Source organism: Malus sylvestris, chromosome 5 (assembly GCF_916048215.2).
Source record: "Malus sylvestris chromosome 5, drMalSylv7.2, whole genome shotgun sequence".
NCBI classification, from domain to species: Eukaryota; Viridiplantae; Streptophyta; class Magnoliopsida; order Rosales; family Rosaceae; genus Malus; species Malus sylvestris.
In genome coordinates this window covers 34701420-34717005 of record NC_062264.1, presented here as the reverse complement: position 1 = coordinate 34717005, position 15586 = coordinate 34701420, and the positions used below count along the sequence as shown (strand labels likewise).

At 35.8% G+C, this 15586-nt stretch overlaps 1 protein-coding gene across 1 annotated transcript; it reads left to right on the top strand.

Annotated features, from left to right (window-relative positions):
- Positions 1-695: 695 nt before the first annotated feature.
- Positions 696-2391, top strand: LOC126620668 (protein WHAT'S THIS FACTOR 1 homolog, chloroplastic-like). The gene has a single exon (XM_050288891.1). The coding sequence runs from the start codon at positions 1061-1063 to the stop codon at positions 2276-2278; it is 1218 nt and encodes a 405-aa protein (XP_050144848.1). The 5' UTR covers positions 696-1060; the 3' UTR covers positions 2279-2391.
- The last annotated feature ends 13195 nt before the right edge of the window (positions 2392-15586 follow it).

Here is a 15586-nt window from a genome sequence, read left to right as displayed (position 1 = left end):
AACAATCCAAACCGTCTATATCATTTCATTATTCATAAAACACCCTGCAAAAAGTTTGACAAATCTAAAACCATTATTAAATTCAATTGGATGGATGAAGATATACAAATGCAATGCTTCAAAGAAACACTAAATGACCACTGATCCGAGAGCAAGTCTATTGGAAAGGGCTAGGGGATAGAGGCTTTATCTGGCATCTCAAAATGTCATTATTCATGAAATCTAAGCCCAATAAAAAAAAATTGTTCTAATAGTGTGAGGCTAGAGATTAAAAAGTATCAAGTGACTAGTTTTCATTGGTCATCAGTTTTTTCCTAAGTTAACCTTTCAAGACCTTTGGGCAAGAGTCGATGCTAAATCGGTCTTTTGAAAGGATCCAATTTCTCTGCCCTCCCAATTTTCATACACTCCCATCATCTCCTACTTTGTGCGGTCACAGTTAAGCCACGTCAATCTTTTATATTGATTTTTTTATACAGATAATAAGACAAAAAATAATAATAATATAAAATGTTAACGTAGCTTAACCGTGATCGCACAAATAAGAGGGAATGTGAGTGTATGTGAGTGTATGAGAACTAGAAAGGCAGAGAAGCCAAGTCCCTTCTGAAAAGCCCTTGGCAGGCTATTTTAGCCTAGGCTAGATCAGTCCCATTAGAAATTGATTTTTGTCATTGAGGCTACATACGCGTTTGCCTAGACTAGTTTGCAGGCATTAGATGCTCTAACAGTCATTTGTTTTTCGATTTAAGTGATTTATTTGTAGAGAGTCAAAAGGGCTAAAAGCTTGATTGTTCTGGAAATACAATTTGGGGAAGAATGATTCAATTGCATTTGGAACGCCACCATTTTGATGTGGGCCGAATGGGCTGACCTTTCATGGTCCAGTTCCTTTTGTCTGAATATCTCAAAGGCCATTCATTGCCATGCCTGATACGAACCACGTTACTCTTCCCACCTCCTACTAATTCAGAGCACTTAATACAAGTGACAGTTGGGTAGATCTTGCACGCCAAGTGTTCGATGTTTTGCGCCAGAGACACTCACCCGTTCCCGCGAAATGCATTGGAGAACCACGGTACCGCGCTTTCATCAGCTTTTCAAAACCTCTCATCTGTGCAAAACAGAAGCATACGCATCGTCTTCTCCAATCCCATGTCAGAGATTAGCGTCTATGTGGGTCCCAGTGAAGCACAAATCCAGCGGAGGGAGTAGACCCAAGAAGAAAGTATACCACAGAGTCCACGAACTCGACAAAGTCATGGACTTGCAGAAAAAGCCCGTCTTGATTTTACAGCTGAAATCCATTATCCAGTCGCAGAAACACCAATCTCTCCTTCTCAGGGACCTCGAGAAAGAAGTTGGGTTTGTTCAGAAGTGGAACTTCATGGCCGTCATAGAAAAATACCCTTCAGTATTCTACGTTGGCGGCGGCAACAGAACGCCCCCTTTTGTTACACTCACTGAAAAAGCTGAGAAAGTTGCTGCTGAAGAAGCTTCAGCTAAGGATTTGATGGAACCCAATTTGGTTAAAAACTTGAAGAAGCTGTTGATGTTGTCAGTTGACTGCCGGGTTCCTCTCGAAAACATTGAATTCATCGAATCCGAATTGGGTTTGCCAAATGATTTCAAGAAATCATTGATTCCGAAGTATCCTGAATTCTTTTCGGTTAAAGATGTCAGTGGCAGAGATTATCTGCATTTGGAGAATTGGGATTCTTCACTAGCAGTGACAGCTCGTGAGGAACATTTGGTTGGTGAAGGAATTTCCGCTGCTTGTGGATTCGGGAAGAAGGTTAGGATATCGAAGGATGGTAATTTTCAAGGTCCACATGCATTTCGAGTGAATTTTCCTGCTGGTTTTAGGCCAAACACTAGTTATCTTGAGCAACTTGAAAGGTGGCAGAAAACGGAATTCCCTTCTCCATATTTGAATGCCAGGAGATTTGACATTGCTGATCCCAAAGCGAGGAAGCGAGTGGTGGCGGTGCTTCATGAGCTCCTCAGCTTGACAATGCAGAAGAGGATGACATCTGCTCAACTGGAAGCATTTCATGCAGAGTATTTCTTACCCTCTAAATTGGTCCTTTGTCTGATAAAGCATCCTGGTATCTTTTACATAACTAATAAAGGTGCAAGGAGCACTGTTTTTCTTAAAGAAGCTTATGATGGGTTGAATTTGATGAGCAAATGTCCCCTGTTATCATTTCACGATAAATTTGTAGCGCTTAGCGGTAGAAGAGAGACCAATCCATGTAATGTGATGCATTCTTCATAGATTTTATTCTTGAAATTGTAAATTTGGATTCTTTTGTGATATTTGTCATTGAAACTATCATGCACGGTATCTCTACCATTTAAAAGAACAACGAAATGAAATTTATTGCAAAAGTATATAGTTCACAGCATGGTTCTATAATGTCTGAAGACTCTGAATTTATTAAACGCCTACTTGATGTTGCTTAACAGAACTGTTTGGAGTTTGTCCTCGTCAAGCTGCAAATTTTGTTTATCGAGAATCATTTCAATCATATCATCTCTTGATTCACACAAGGTCCTTTCCAGTTTAAGTTGTTACAAATTAGAGTGCTTTGAAATATAGAAATTTCCTTCCTTGTTTGTTGCATCGAATGACTGTCATACCAAGTACTGATCGGATAATTGCATCTCAAATGAGTATTCTTGAATGCAAATCTTTGAAACTTCCAAAACTTTGCATAATTTTACTTCCTAACGCAAGTCTTAACATGCGTTAAACATTGAACTATAGTCTATAGAAGTAAACTTAGAAAAAAAGAAGTAGCATCAGCTCCCGTCTTATTCTGAATTTTCAGCATGACTACTATGCATAATTAGCTAATATTAGTTGCCCTCTATTAGATTTCAGCAATGTCTTCTGCAGATGTTATGTCTAGGTTTTGAATCGCTATGGTTCCATCAACTTGCGAGGTCACAGGTTTCTGCTGGGTTTTTTTTTTTTTTTTTTTTAAAGATATCTAATGAATCAGATGACAACATTTTATCATTTGTTCTGTGATCCTTCGATTTTCTATGCACACTCAAATATTTCTCCTGACAAACACGAGAGCATTTCCAATTTTTTTCTCTTTCAGAACAATGAATAGTCGAAGATGGATCTTTGCTAATTCTGTTTTAACACGAAATAATCAGTTTGCATATGGTCTATGAGTGGTGTTGATGCTATTTAGATGTCTGTAGAGATGTCATAGATGTTCAAGGTAAGTTCATTTTTCATTCATCATGAGTGGATTTGTACAAGTACCTGTTTATATAGATATATATATCAATAATTCATTTTCTAGAAGGCGGATTATAGATAATAATGCCATAGCGAGTTCATAGTTAGAGGAGTCGGATTTTCTCATGGGTATGCATTCAACGAGGGTCGCGTTTTTACTAAAAGAATTTGCCCAGAAAATTGAGTAGCTTGTTCAAACGGTCGCTTGGTCTGGGATCGGTGGACGGGGGTGGATGCCGTGGCTAATTTCTCTCTATCTAAAGAATTTTAGCCTATGACCTAACCCTTGCAATTTATGGATCCTCTGCTTAACCTAAGCTTACAGCTGAATAACACCTTGGAACCCTAGTTGGACTTGAAATTAACTAATTATGATAAGAACAAACTTAGCGTTATAATTCGTGTTAATTAGTCATTATGAATGTTAATCACGTCCCTAATCTTGAGGGCTTACAAGCTGAAATGAAGAGTCATGGATAACAACCATTACGCTTCTTGCAATTCACTTTTAAGTTTCCTCCAAAATCTCATTTTGGCCTCAAAGCAAAAGAGTATATGATTCGTCAAAGTTTCAAATTTCAAATTTCAAAAGAGTAATGCTAGGGAGACTAAATTTGTACCTTAAATTTTGTAAACTAAATGACATGAAAGTTTATGATTTGATTATTACTTAACTGTTGATTAATGTGTTTATTTCTTATTAGTTGACACATCATTTAATTTGCGAATTTACTTAGGCCTGGTTTGGTACTGAAGTGATTTTGAAAAAAAAGTGGGTACCAAAAAAAGCTGGGAGTTTTTTTATGTTTGATAAACATTCAGCTTCAACTTTTTTTCATAGTTTTGGGTGAAAAAAAAGTCAAAAACACAAAATTGCAAAACCTAGCTTTGAAAAACCGGCTTTTGTTTCACATCTCTTTTACATAAAAGTTTACCAAACACTATAATACTGTTTTTTTTTTCTAAAGCACTTTTACAAAAAAGTTTACCAAACACTCTGCTGCTTATTCTCACAGCACAACAAAAGCAACTTTTTTCAAAGTGCAACAATACCAAACCAACCCTTAGACTACCTAGCATTACTTATTTTAAATTAAATTTTTAGAGTGTGACAATAACAATTCTCATAAAAAAACGCAAAAACAAAAAAAAATGAAAATTATTTAACATTATACTCTCTAAATGTCATAAAAATTGCATGCAAAGATATGTAACTTCACGCTATACGACCGACATATCCATTGGTCCGATAGTTACAATAAAATCCAAATGTCTCTTCCAAAAAAAAAAAATCCAAATGTTTGAATTATCTTATGTTTCGAAGCACGGTAGAGGATTCCGTAACTAAAATTCGATAAGACGGAAAGTGTACCGACTCATTGGGAAGCTTGCTTTAAATTCTCTGTTGTTTTCTGTTGACATTTGTATCCGTAGACTGTTCATCACCATCGATTGGAAGAAGAAGAAAAAGAAAAAGAAAAAAATAAAGCAAAAAGTAACTTGAATATTTTGGTGTTAATAATATATGATGGTGTTGGTGGGATTTGGATCCTCTCCTGAGTTAATGGAGAGGATCTTCCTGACCCATCATCTTCAACCGTTGGATTTTTATCCAACGACTACAAACAGGAGAGTTCCTTTAAAGTTATAATAATTATAGCCGTTGGATAAAAATCCAACGACCCACGATTATGGGTCAGGAGGATCCTCTCCATTAGCTCAGGAGAGGATCCAAATCCGTGTTGGTGTACTGGAACATCTTTGTCGACCGGACTTGGATTGTCTGCCCTCCTATTTAGGTGCCCTTCCCGTGCCCTCCTGTTTTGTGTGGTCACGGTTAAGCCACGTCAATATTTTATATTATTTTTTTATAAAAATAATAAAATAAAAAGAAGTAATAATATAAAATGTTGACGTGGCTTAACCGTGACCACAAAAACAGAAGAGCACGAGGAGGGCACATAAATTGGAGGGCAGAGAATCCAAGTCCTTGTCGACCAGAGTGTCAAATGCATTATGCAGACATCATTCATGTTTCGTTTGGTATATGATGACGTGGTGGGACATGTCTTCCCTCTCAAGTCACCATTTCTTTTTTATCTTCTTCTTCCCATTTTTGATTACTTGCAGTAGGGTTCATTGTGGAGCCCAATAGCAGGCCCAAAATCTTAACTCGGTGTCTCGATCTGTTGTTTCTTATGGGCCCATCTTTACTTTGTAAAATAAGGCAAAGCTTCCAACCCACCAAAAATGTTTGGTAGCTGACAATAAATTGGTACTTATGGTTCCACTGGTAGTGCGTGTAACTTGAAATGTGGCGAAATAATGATTTTGGTCACTGTAGTTTGGCTCAAAGCGAAATGCAGATGGGACTCTCTCGAAAGTGAGATTCTTCACGGATTTTCTGTTATTTCACAGTTTAACATCAATTTTCGTGCTCATATTATAAAACATCATACCAAAAACATGATGTGGAAGCGAGTCCACTTTTAAGAGAGTCCGCTTAGCTTTTCTCTGACTCAAATTTCACCTATGTCTATATAGTTTTGATTCTCACTATCCTTATGATTTGCTAATTGTATCAATTTAAAGACAAAGGTTTATTTGCTTCATTTCTTTCTAAAAAGAGAATAAATAAATAAATAGACGCCAAGGTTATCGTATTATCCATGAATTGCAATACTTAGTAAAAACAAGAGTGAAATCACGAAAAATGAAAGTAAAAGATTGAAATAAAACCTCACCCAAATCTATTTGGTGCAAAATAAGATTTCATCCTTAAATTAAAAGACCCATACTTCACTACTGTTAAATTCTGCAACTTTCATATAGTAGGAGAGGGGTTGTATATCTATCTCTGTATAAATATATGTGTGACTCTCGTTTTCTTTGACTTCATGATTTAAGAAAATTGTAGCCATTTCTATTCAATCTTAATCTAATAGTGGAGGTCGACGTACAACAATAAATTTTAAATGACCATCTTCTATTGGATTAAAATTGAACATTGGATAAGGACAGTTTTCTAGAATCATAAAATATAAAAGAGCGAGAATGATATTTGTGTATAGTAAAAAGTGGGAAGGAAAGAGAAAGATGGTGCTTGTGTAGAATCACTTTCTTTAGGTTCATGATAGAGATCATGCTTGTGTAGAATCACTTTATATATTGTAAGCCAAGAGACTTAACTAGTCGTCCAAAGACTCCAAAACCCCATCTATCTATCTATTTCCTCGGCCTGCATTATGTCCTTTCACATAGAAAATTCATCTCTCTCTCTCTCTCTCTCTCATCCGTTCCATTAGTGGGTACTTTGTCTAAAGTAGCATGTAATCCTTGTTGCCTAAACTAGAGCACCACTGCAAAAGTTCTCACCAGTAAAATGATTCATGATGTTTGCTTGATTTGAGTGCTGAGTGGGCACACACCAACACCAACAGAGAGAGAGAGAGAGAGAGAGAGAGAGAGAGGACATAATGATTTTAGCCAAGCTGGGGTAGCTAGGGTTTGGTTTGCAACCATAATCTCCAATGACCTGGCTTGCTATGTATCATCAATGGGGGATGAGAAAATAAGACTCAGTCTTCAGTCTTAGCACATGGATTTTATGCTAGTGGAAGAGGCTGATGTTTGCACTTGCAGGCACACACCAATCTGTCAAGTCAAAATACAACTGTTGTACTCCTTTTGCTCTTTTTTCTTGCTTTTTAACTTTGTGTTTTCTCCTAGTGGGGTTTCCTGGATTCAAATATGCAATAAATAATGTCTCAATCTTTAGATTTACTCCATCCATTCCATGATTTCCATCCATCACACCCAAAAACCCCAAGTCCATCCAGAAATTTCCCCACGTAAAGAGACAAACAAATTTACGACCCTAAGTGAGTCTAAGTTTCATTAGGGTTTGGTTCCTTTTTAGACTTATGTTTCATGCTTATTAAGTAACGCTAAACTGGGACCATGCACCTCAAATTCTAATTTGACAAGGCTCTCCAAGGTCCTATCAATTTTCTTAAGTGACTGTAGGACCCTGTGGGGGGTCCCTAATTGTCCTAAGTTTGAAAAAATATACATGTTAGGATGAAAGAACAAAAGAAGGAAATAGCCAAGCAACATAATTCCGAGATGATGAAGTGGAGTGGGTACAATTTACATACATGATGAGTGCACCTTTTCACAAGGGAAGAGTTAAAGTTTTGGGGTTGCCATCATGGCCTCCATGCCCCCCTCCTAACTGGATCCATATTCTATGCTTTGTACCGTCCATTACTTAGCAGCCCCACCATCCTCAATCCTCATCAACTTAAACTTGGAATATGGTTTGTATCACCAAAGTGGACAACTAAATGTGACACCACACACAGCTCAATCCCTTTCACTCCTGACGACGTAAAAGAATAAAAAAAAGCACAAGCATGGACTAGTAGATACTTGTTAGGCCTTTGCGAGTGTCTCTACTGAAACTATTCACCTCGGAATTACATTCGCTTACAAACATAAAAATTTACTGTGCTTTTGTCGAAATTACTTCTCCTCTTAAATATAATAACTACTCTACTAGTCAGAATTACTTCTGCTCGTAACCATGCGAACTACTGCTTGTATAACTCATAAGCACTTCTACTTATTTTTGTCTAATCTTTCTTGGGGTGAAATCTGGTTCAACTTCAGCAGCCTACCTTCGTCGGCTTAGAGGGATTGTGATTTTTAAAAATTTGAAGTCCTCACAAAAGAATTCCATTCCCATTGGGCCAAGTGTCATTGTCCTCATCGTCGACATATGAGTTTTGGTTGAGCATACCCTTCATTATTTGATTATTCAATTCCTACATACAAAATACAAATATGCAACCATCTGGTATGCATTTACATCAATGAACAGAGGGGAGAGGAACAAGGTAAGGTAGGGATGGATGGATCATGACCCCCACACGAAATTGATGTGTGATTCTATAGGAATTGGGGGACCAAGACCAACCCAATGTTGATATCTTATTAGGTTTACTTTAATCGCACATCTTTTTCATTGGAAGGAGAAATACGTGTTTGTCGCCCTCTCTTTGACATTTATAAAATGTGTGCCCCATTAGTCACCTAGTTGATCATTTGGGTAAAGGCGGTTAAAAATAATATACATTATCTGTATTATATTTTGGACCACTTTTCTGTAATAGGTAGCACTTTTCTATAATTGGTAACACCCATTATTCTAATATAATTAGTATATCACAATAAAAAAATTAATTAAAATAAATATTGGTTTAAAAAATGGATTTAACTTCTCTGCTGCGAATTTAGCAGCAGCTATTGGTTACACCCAATCCCAGCTGGACATGTGTCCAAATTTTGAAACTCGAACATGTGTCTAAACGGGATTGGGTGTAAGTAGCAGCTGCTATTAAAGCCAAAAGTCCAGTTCTTAAAAAATTAGGGGTTTGGTAACTTGAGAGAAGTCCAATGTGCATTCTCAGCACTCAACCAAAAGCAAATCACTTCATGAATCATGACCATGAGATGTGCCCTTTTGACAAAAATTAATTAGTTCTTAATTCATCTTTGACAATCCCAATTATCTCCTAAGATAATATCATTTTATAATTAGGTACTTAATCCTCTTGATTAAAAATTGTATCAAGGGTTTAACATGGTCGTTAGTCACTATCGAATCAATCTAAATGATGGTACAATACAGCAAGGTGGTCCCATTACAGCATGATTAGTACGCACTAAGCTCCGTGATGCTTCATCCGTGTAATCCATATTTAAACCAATCTTAATCAATACATAATTAAGCCCGTGATTTAATTGTAATTATCATTCCTCAATGTGATCATGTGTTACGTTTTGTTTTATTTTTAATGTTCTAATCAATGAATTTGATCAAGATGTATATGGTCATGTTTTGCTCAAAGCATATAGAAATATCAACAAGGGTCACCATTCACAAAAACAATATTTTGGATTATGAAACTTATAGTATGTATCCAAAACAAAGGAATATATAGTAAAGCCAACTCTCTATCTTTTGTTTTCAACCCTATGGTTTGAAAATGTGTCCATTTTCTTCTTCCATGTAAGCTTAATTGGAATTAACTTGGCGGATCTAGAAATCATGCCTAATAAGGTTCTGGTGTACATAAATTTTTTTCTAGTTCATAAGATTAATGCTGATTTATAGCGTTGAGGCATTTTATCAAGCATTTTGATTGGCATCTTAACATTTGTCGAGCGTATTGACATCTAGTGAGCCATGCTGCCTTTGTTGATATTTGTCGAGCAGTGTTGTCGAGGCATGTCGACATCTATCAAGTATTGTTGTTGAAGTCTGCCAAGCATCACCTTACTGAGATACGTCGAGCATGCATTCCATTAGACTATTAGTGTGAACTAATGGATCACATACCATATTACCATATGATCCGCATAGGGACCTTCCAATCCATTCTCCCATCTTTTGGAGGGTCTCGGGACCTAGATGGTCCCTTTAATGGATCCGCCTTGATTAAGTCCAAATATTATTGTAACTTCAACGGTAAAGAACTATACTTCCCACAATTATTATTAAACAAATACAAAAAAGAAACTAGCTTCCCACAATTAGCCTGCCAGTTGAAGCAATATGACTGAATTACTTGAGCTTGAATTAACCCAACATTAAGCTAAGAGAGTTAACCTGCACTTTCAATACACTTCTCAACACCCATACCAATATATATTTGTTCAACCCATTAATTAAATTTCATTGTTTAACTGTTAATTCTCCTCCACTTTCAGCTGGTTACCAACAGTCCAAGAAAATCAGCCGAAAACTTCTTGTGCTTGCCAATATGTTAGTTGCCCTCTTCCCATCTTCCATCTTCCACCTTCCCATGATTCAAGCAAGGGCAACCTTCCCTCTCTCCCTTTTCTTTAGGACTTGGATTGTCTGCCCTCTAATTTTGGTGCCCTCCCTGTGCCCTCCTGTTTTTGTGGTCACGGTTAAGTCACGTCAACATTTTATATTACTATTTCTTTTTGTTTTATTATTTTTATAAAAAAATAATATAAAATACTAACGTGGCTTAACCGTTACCACACAAAACAGGAGGACACCGAAATGGGAGGGCAGACAATCCAAGTCCTTTTCTTTAATCAAGTTTTCACTGACATTTTTCATTTGTCTTCCCAACGGCAACGAAAGGATGGCCGCCTGACTTATCATTGAGAGTGACCTAATTGTTTTCCTTTATCAAAATTGAAAACCCAACCGGCATTGTCATTGAAATTTCACCAAATGAGACCTATTTAGCTAATATTCTTTGTAACGTTGCTCTCGATTCTTTTGGACAAATTACAAATGCATACGACACGCCAATTACTTCCAATCAGGATTTTATATAAAAGCATTGTGTTTGCCTATGTATTAGGTTATAGGACAACATTTCAATCATAAACTTAAAAATAATTGGTTCAGATTACTAGCTAATTAATATGTCAACAACCGCTTCTTCATATATTTTAAATATGGGACAAGAGGAGTCATCCTAACCAACAAATGGGTCAATTTCTTGCCCTATGAATATATGAATCCATTGAATGAAATTGTCTTTGATGTTGTATCATTTGCATGTGGATGGCATGAAAAGTATACAAACACGCAAATAATTATATACAAGTACAGCCAAATGTTTATATATGCAAGTACAATCTTTATGTTCGATTTGAGTACAAGACAAATTTTGCCTAACAAAAAAAAAAAAATACAATGGCGGAAGGGATAAGAAAAACTCATATGATGACCAAATTAAGATAGGGTCAACAAAAATTAGGGCACATGTCACGTGTAGTGCCCACGTCTAGATACCTTTTGGAATACAAGTTGAGCATACCTACAAAACTACAGCAAGAAAGATAAACTTGTTTTAAATGTTAAATTAGGTTTATGTTCTTGTCATTCGGCTAATGGAATTGTTATTAGCACTCTAAAAATCTTATTCTAAACTCCAAACTTTCTATATTTAGAAAGAAAAATACACTTGTGAGGAATGTATAATGAGATTTTTGAAGTGCCAATAACACTTTCCTTCGGCTAATTTTTCATTATTAGTGACATTGGAAATAGTTGTCAAAATGTTTAAGGGTGCATTGTATAATTAGTGACATATAATAAGGTTTTTTTGTGTGATAATATGTTATGTTATCAAACAGTAGAATGAAATTTTTGAAGTGTCAATAACACTTTCCTTCGGCTAATTTTTCATTATTAGTGACATTGGAAATAGTTGTCAAAATGTTTAAGGGTGCATTGTATAATTAGTGACATATAATAAGGTTTTTTTTGTGATAATATGTTATGTTATCAAACAGTAGAATGAAAATTTTGAAGTGTCAATAACACTTTCCTTCGGCTAATTTTTCATTATTAGTGACATTGGAAATAGTTGTCAAAATGTTTAAGGGTGCATTGTATAATTAGTGACATGTAATAAGGTTTTTGCGTGATAATATGTCATGTTATCAAACAGTTAAATTGAATTACTTGGGTTTTTTAGAACTGAAATGTTATATTTCTCTCTAAACTCATCCTCACTTTATATATGCATAAACATCACACAGTAAGGATACAACTTTACTTGAAAGATGACCTCTAAGCAATTAAACAACAATATAACACAAATTCATATCCAAAATTGCGTCCATGGCCATACTAATGGGTGCGTTTTGTCACCACAAGTCACAAGGAGATAAATCTTTTTAGAATACACACGAAAAAGGGAATTATCCCCTTTTTTAAGGTACAACGTTCCCTTACTTTTGATTAGATTCCTAGGCAGAAACACCTTTTTAAATTACTTTTTAAATTTTGGATTAAGTCCAATTTGCACAATTAAACAATCAATTAAAAAGGTCTTTCGTCATTACCAAATTAATGCATCATTATCTATCACATCCACACTAAACTAGTCAGTCAATAGAAAAATGTCATGGAAATAAATAATTATTATCTTATGCTGATGGGGAATCCAACTAAATCATCATCATCAACACTTAATCAAATTAGTTAATTAATTAATTAAGATATACAAGGTATTAGAAGGATAATGATAAAATAAATGATTAAATTAAAGAAAAATGGGAAAGGGCAAGGGTAACCGAACTGGGCGGGAATCCGATTCGCGTGTTGTAGAGGGCATGCTGCTGGTCGTAAAGGGACAGATGGTCCTGATATCTGCCGGATCCTCCACTGTGGGCCCCAACATCCAATCCCACAAAACAAAATCTCCCATTATTTTTGTGATGTCTTTTGTTTTACCCTCTCTCCAATTAAATGCTAATTTTGGCTGTTTGCACCTGTTTCTCGTGGGGCCCAAAGCCTTTTTTTTTCATTTCTTTCCTATTTTCTATAATTTGTGTCTTGCAATTAGGACATACGGTTCCTGATTGGACCATTAGTAGGACAAATTTGAAGTTGATTTGGTTGCTTGAATTGGACCGGAAACAAAAACCTCTGAACAATATGGGGCACCTTTTAATAATAGCCTTTTATTTCGGTCTCACCATTATCATTTTTTAGGTATCATATTTTAACGTGCGATTTCAATAATTCGTGACTTTTAAATGCACTAAAATACTAATAGATTAATAAAAGTGATAAAATGATATGACTTTTTAAAAAACAAAATCTCATCCGTTAATTTTAAGTTGTATTAAAAAATAATATTATATATTGATTTTTTTGAAAGTTAATTTATTTATTAACAAGGTTCTAAAAAATGTTAAGCGCTAATCGGGCGGCGGGCTAGCGTCTAGCGCCTAGGCAGCTAGACGGAGTCTAGGTGGGCGCCTAGGCAAATATAGGTAAATTTCTTGTATATCTTGTAAATAAGTGCATATTAACGCTTACAAAAAATTATACTTGTATGAAATACGTGAATAAGATAATAAAAGAATAATAAAATGCAAAAAGAGTATCCAACAAGTCCAAAATTTAAAAACACATTAATCATATATGCCATATAACCATAGTGAGGGGTATTGTAGGATGACACATGTACAATAAATTCACAATTTAAAACCACATAAAATGCAAAATAGGAGGAAAATAAGGAAATATAGAAATGTAGATAGGATTTTTTTTTTAAATTTAAATAATAATAATAATAATACCGCCTAGGCGCCACCTAGAGCCCAGCTGATTTTTCCAACTGATTTGCAAGAAAACGCCTTAAGTCACCATCGCCCAGTGCCTAGGCCGTTTTTTAGAACAGTATATAAATCTAGTATAAAATGGCCAATTCAATTGAATTGTCGTGCCCTTGTGCACTGAAGTTGGTATTATAAAATTTGTCATATTTATCGTGAAAAGAATTTTGTTACTGATGACTTGACTCGTTCGGGTTTGTCATGCAATTTGGGTCCAATCATTTTTTAAGCAAGCTCCTCCTTCTTGTAGTTGGTTGCTAGTTATAGATATAGCTGGGATCTTGTGGCCTCGTGATATTCTTATGTAATCTTGCCTTTCCTTTAAGGCTTATAAAAAAGTGAAGGGTGATTACTGGTATTAATTAAGTAATACCTAAGGAACAAACAATCTACATAAAATAAAAGAGAGTTTTAACGAAAAGCCACGGTATTGTTCACTTTAACGAAAAACCACATTTTTACACTAAAAAGTCAATCCTGGTACTATTCACTTTACCCTTTATTTTGTCTTTATCGTTAAAACTCAAAGTTTTCAAGCTCTTTTCATTAGTTTTCCTAAAACAAAAGTGAAGGGTGGCTAGCATTCTTGGAGAAGATATTCCCAACTGATTGATACATACTAGCCGCCTGTCTTTGGCATTTTGAACTTTCATCCTCAATTTACGGCAAATATTTTATGAATCATATACTCGATGTGTTCGGGCAAAGATTTCTCTGGAGAAGGATCCTCAGACCTCAGCACAACTCCCTAAGGGATTGGCACTTTGGATGTGTAGTCGAGCTCTTACTTGTTAATGTGCTAAAAGAAAATGACAAAGTTAGTTCTAAAATGTGCCTTTGTGGGGCCTTAGGTGTAGGCCTTGAGGCTCGTAATCAAAACCAACTAAGTGTTAGGCGTGTCACTGCTATCTCAGTATAGCAGATGTAGAACAAAAGTGTTTTTAGTCGATTACTTGTGCCCCAAGTTACTCGGACTTCTTTTTATCAAAAGATTGTCGTAGATGGGTTAAGTCCACATTAAGTTCTTTTTCTTGCATTGCAAACAAGAACTTTTAGTTCATAGTCTTGTATGTTCAAATGAAGGGAGTCCAGGCCCTTTTAATGCTTTTGCTTGGTTCTTGATTGATTTTAATGATAACATATCCATTAAACTAACCAAATCCAGATGCAAATGGAACTCTTAAAATAGGAAAAATGATGGAAATAACTTGAATACATACTGGAGAATGCATTAAGTAATAGATCTACAAATTTAGAAAACAAACAAAAAGTGTCGGGCAAGATTTCACCTTGTCTGTCAAGGTTGAACCTCTTGCAATCACTTCTCTTTGAATTAACATGGGTTTATATGCTAAAAAGGGATGAATGGTAAACAAGTTTACACAAGGGAATCGATACTACACCATTAAGGGAGATAGCAGAGCTATAAACTGGACAAGAGATAACTTGTCGCTAAAAATGACTAAATCTGGGTTGATTTCAGCTTTTGAACGCAAATTTGGCTTGAGAGCAGAGTTTGTATGTTTGTTTGTTTGATTTGTTGAGTGTCTTTGTCTCTGGGGCCTATTCTGCCTTTTATAGGCCAATTAGCCCGATTGTTGTGACTTTGCTCTTGCCCGAAAACATCTGAAGGGTAGTAAGTTATTAGCTTTTTACTTGGAATGCCACTAGAAAATGTTTTGTGGCTGGTAGTAGGTTAGTCTTCATCACTTGTCACTTCAATGGTAAGCACGTGGCTTGTATCATGGTTGAGAAATGCTTCACTTTGCCTTTGGGCTTGGTGCTTAGCTCGGGCAAGTCCCCTTTTAGTTGGCATCCTTGGGCTTTCCTTCATCTAGGTCCAATGTTCAAATATTAACCCAAACATAATGTATGAAATACTACACTTGATCTTAGCCAAAATGTCGAGAAAGGTATTGAAATACTACTTAAAGTTCGTTTGTGACAAGCAAGATTATTATGTGTGACACGGTAATTACGTATGTGGGTGTGGATAGTGTTATGAGTTTAATAAGATAGTAAAATGTGTAGAGCGTAGATGTGCATGTGTTGCAATATGGATAAACTTCTATGTACTTTATACTCGACTCAAGAACTCGAATCTCGGTATTATACAAGGATGTAGCTAGGTTGTAACCTTCAATA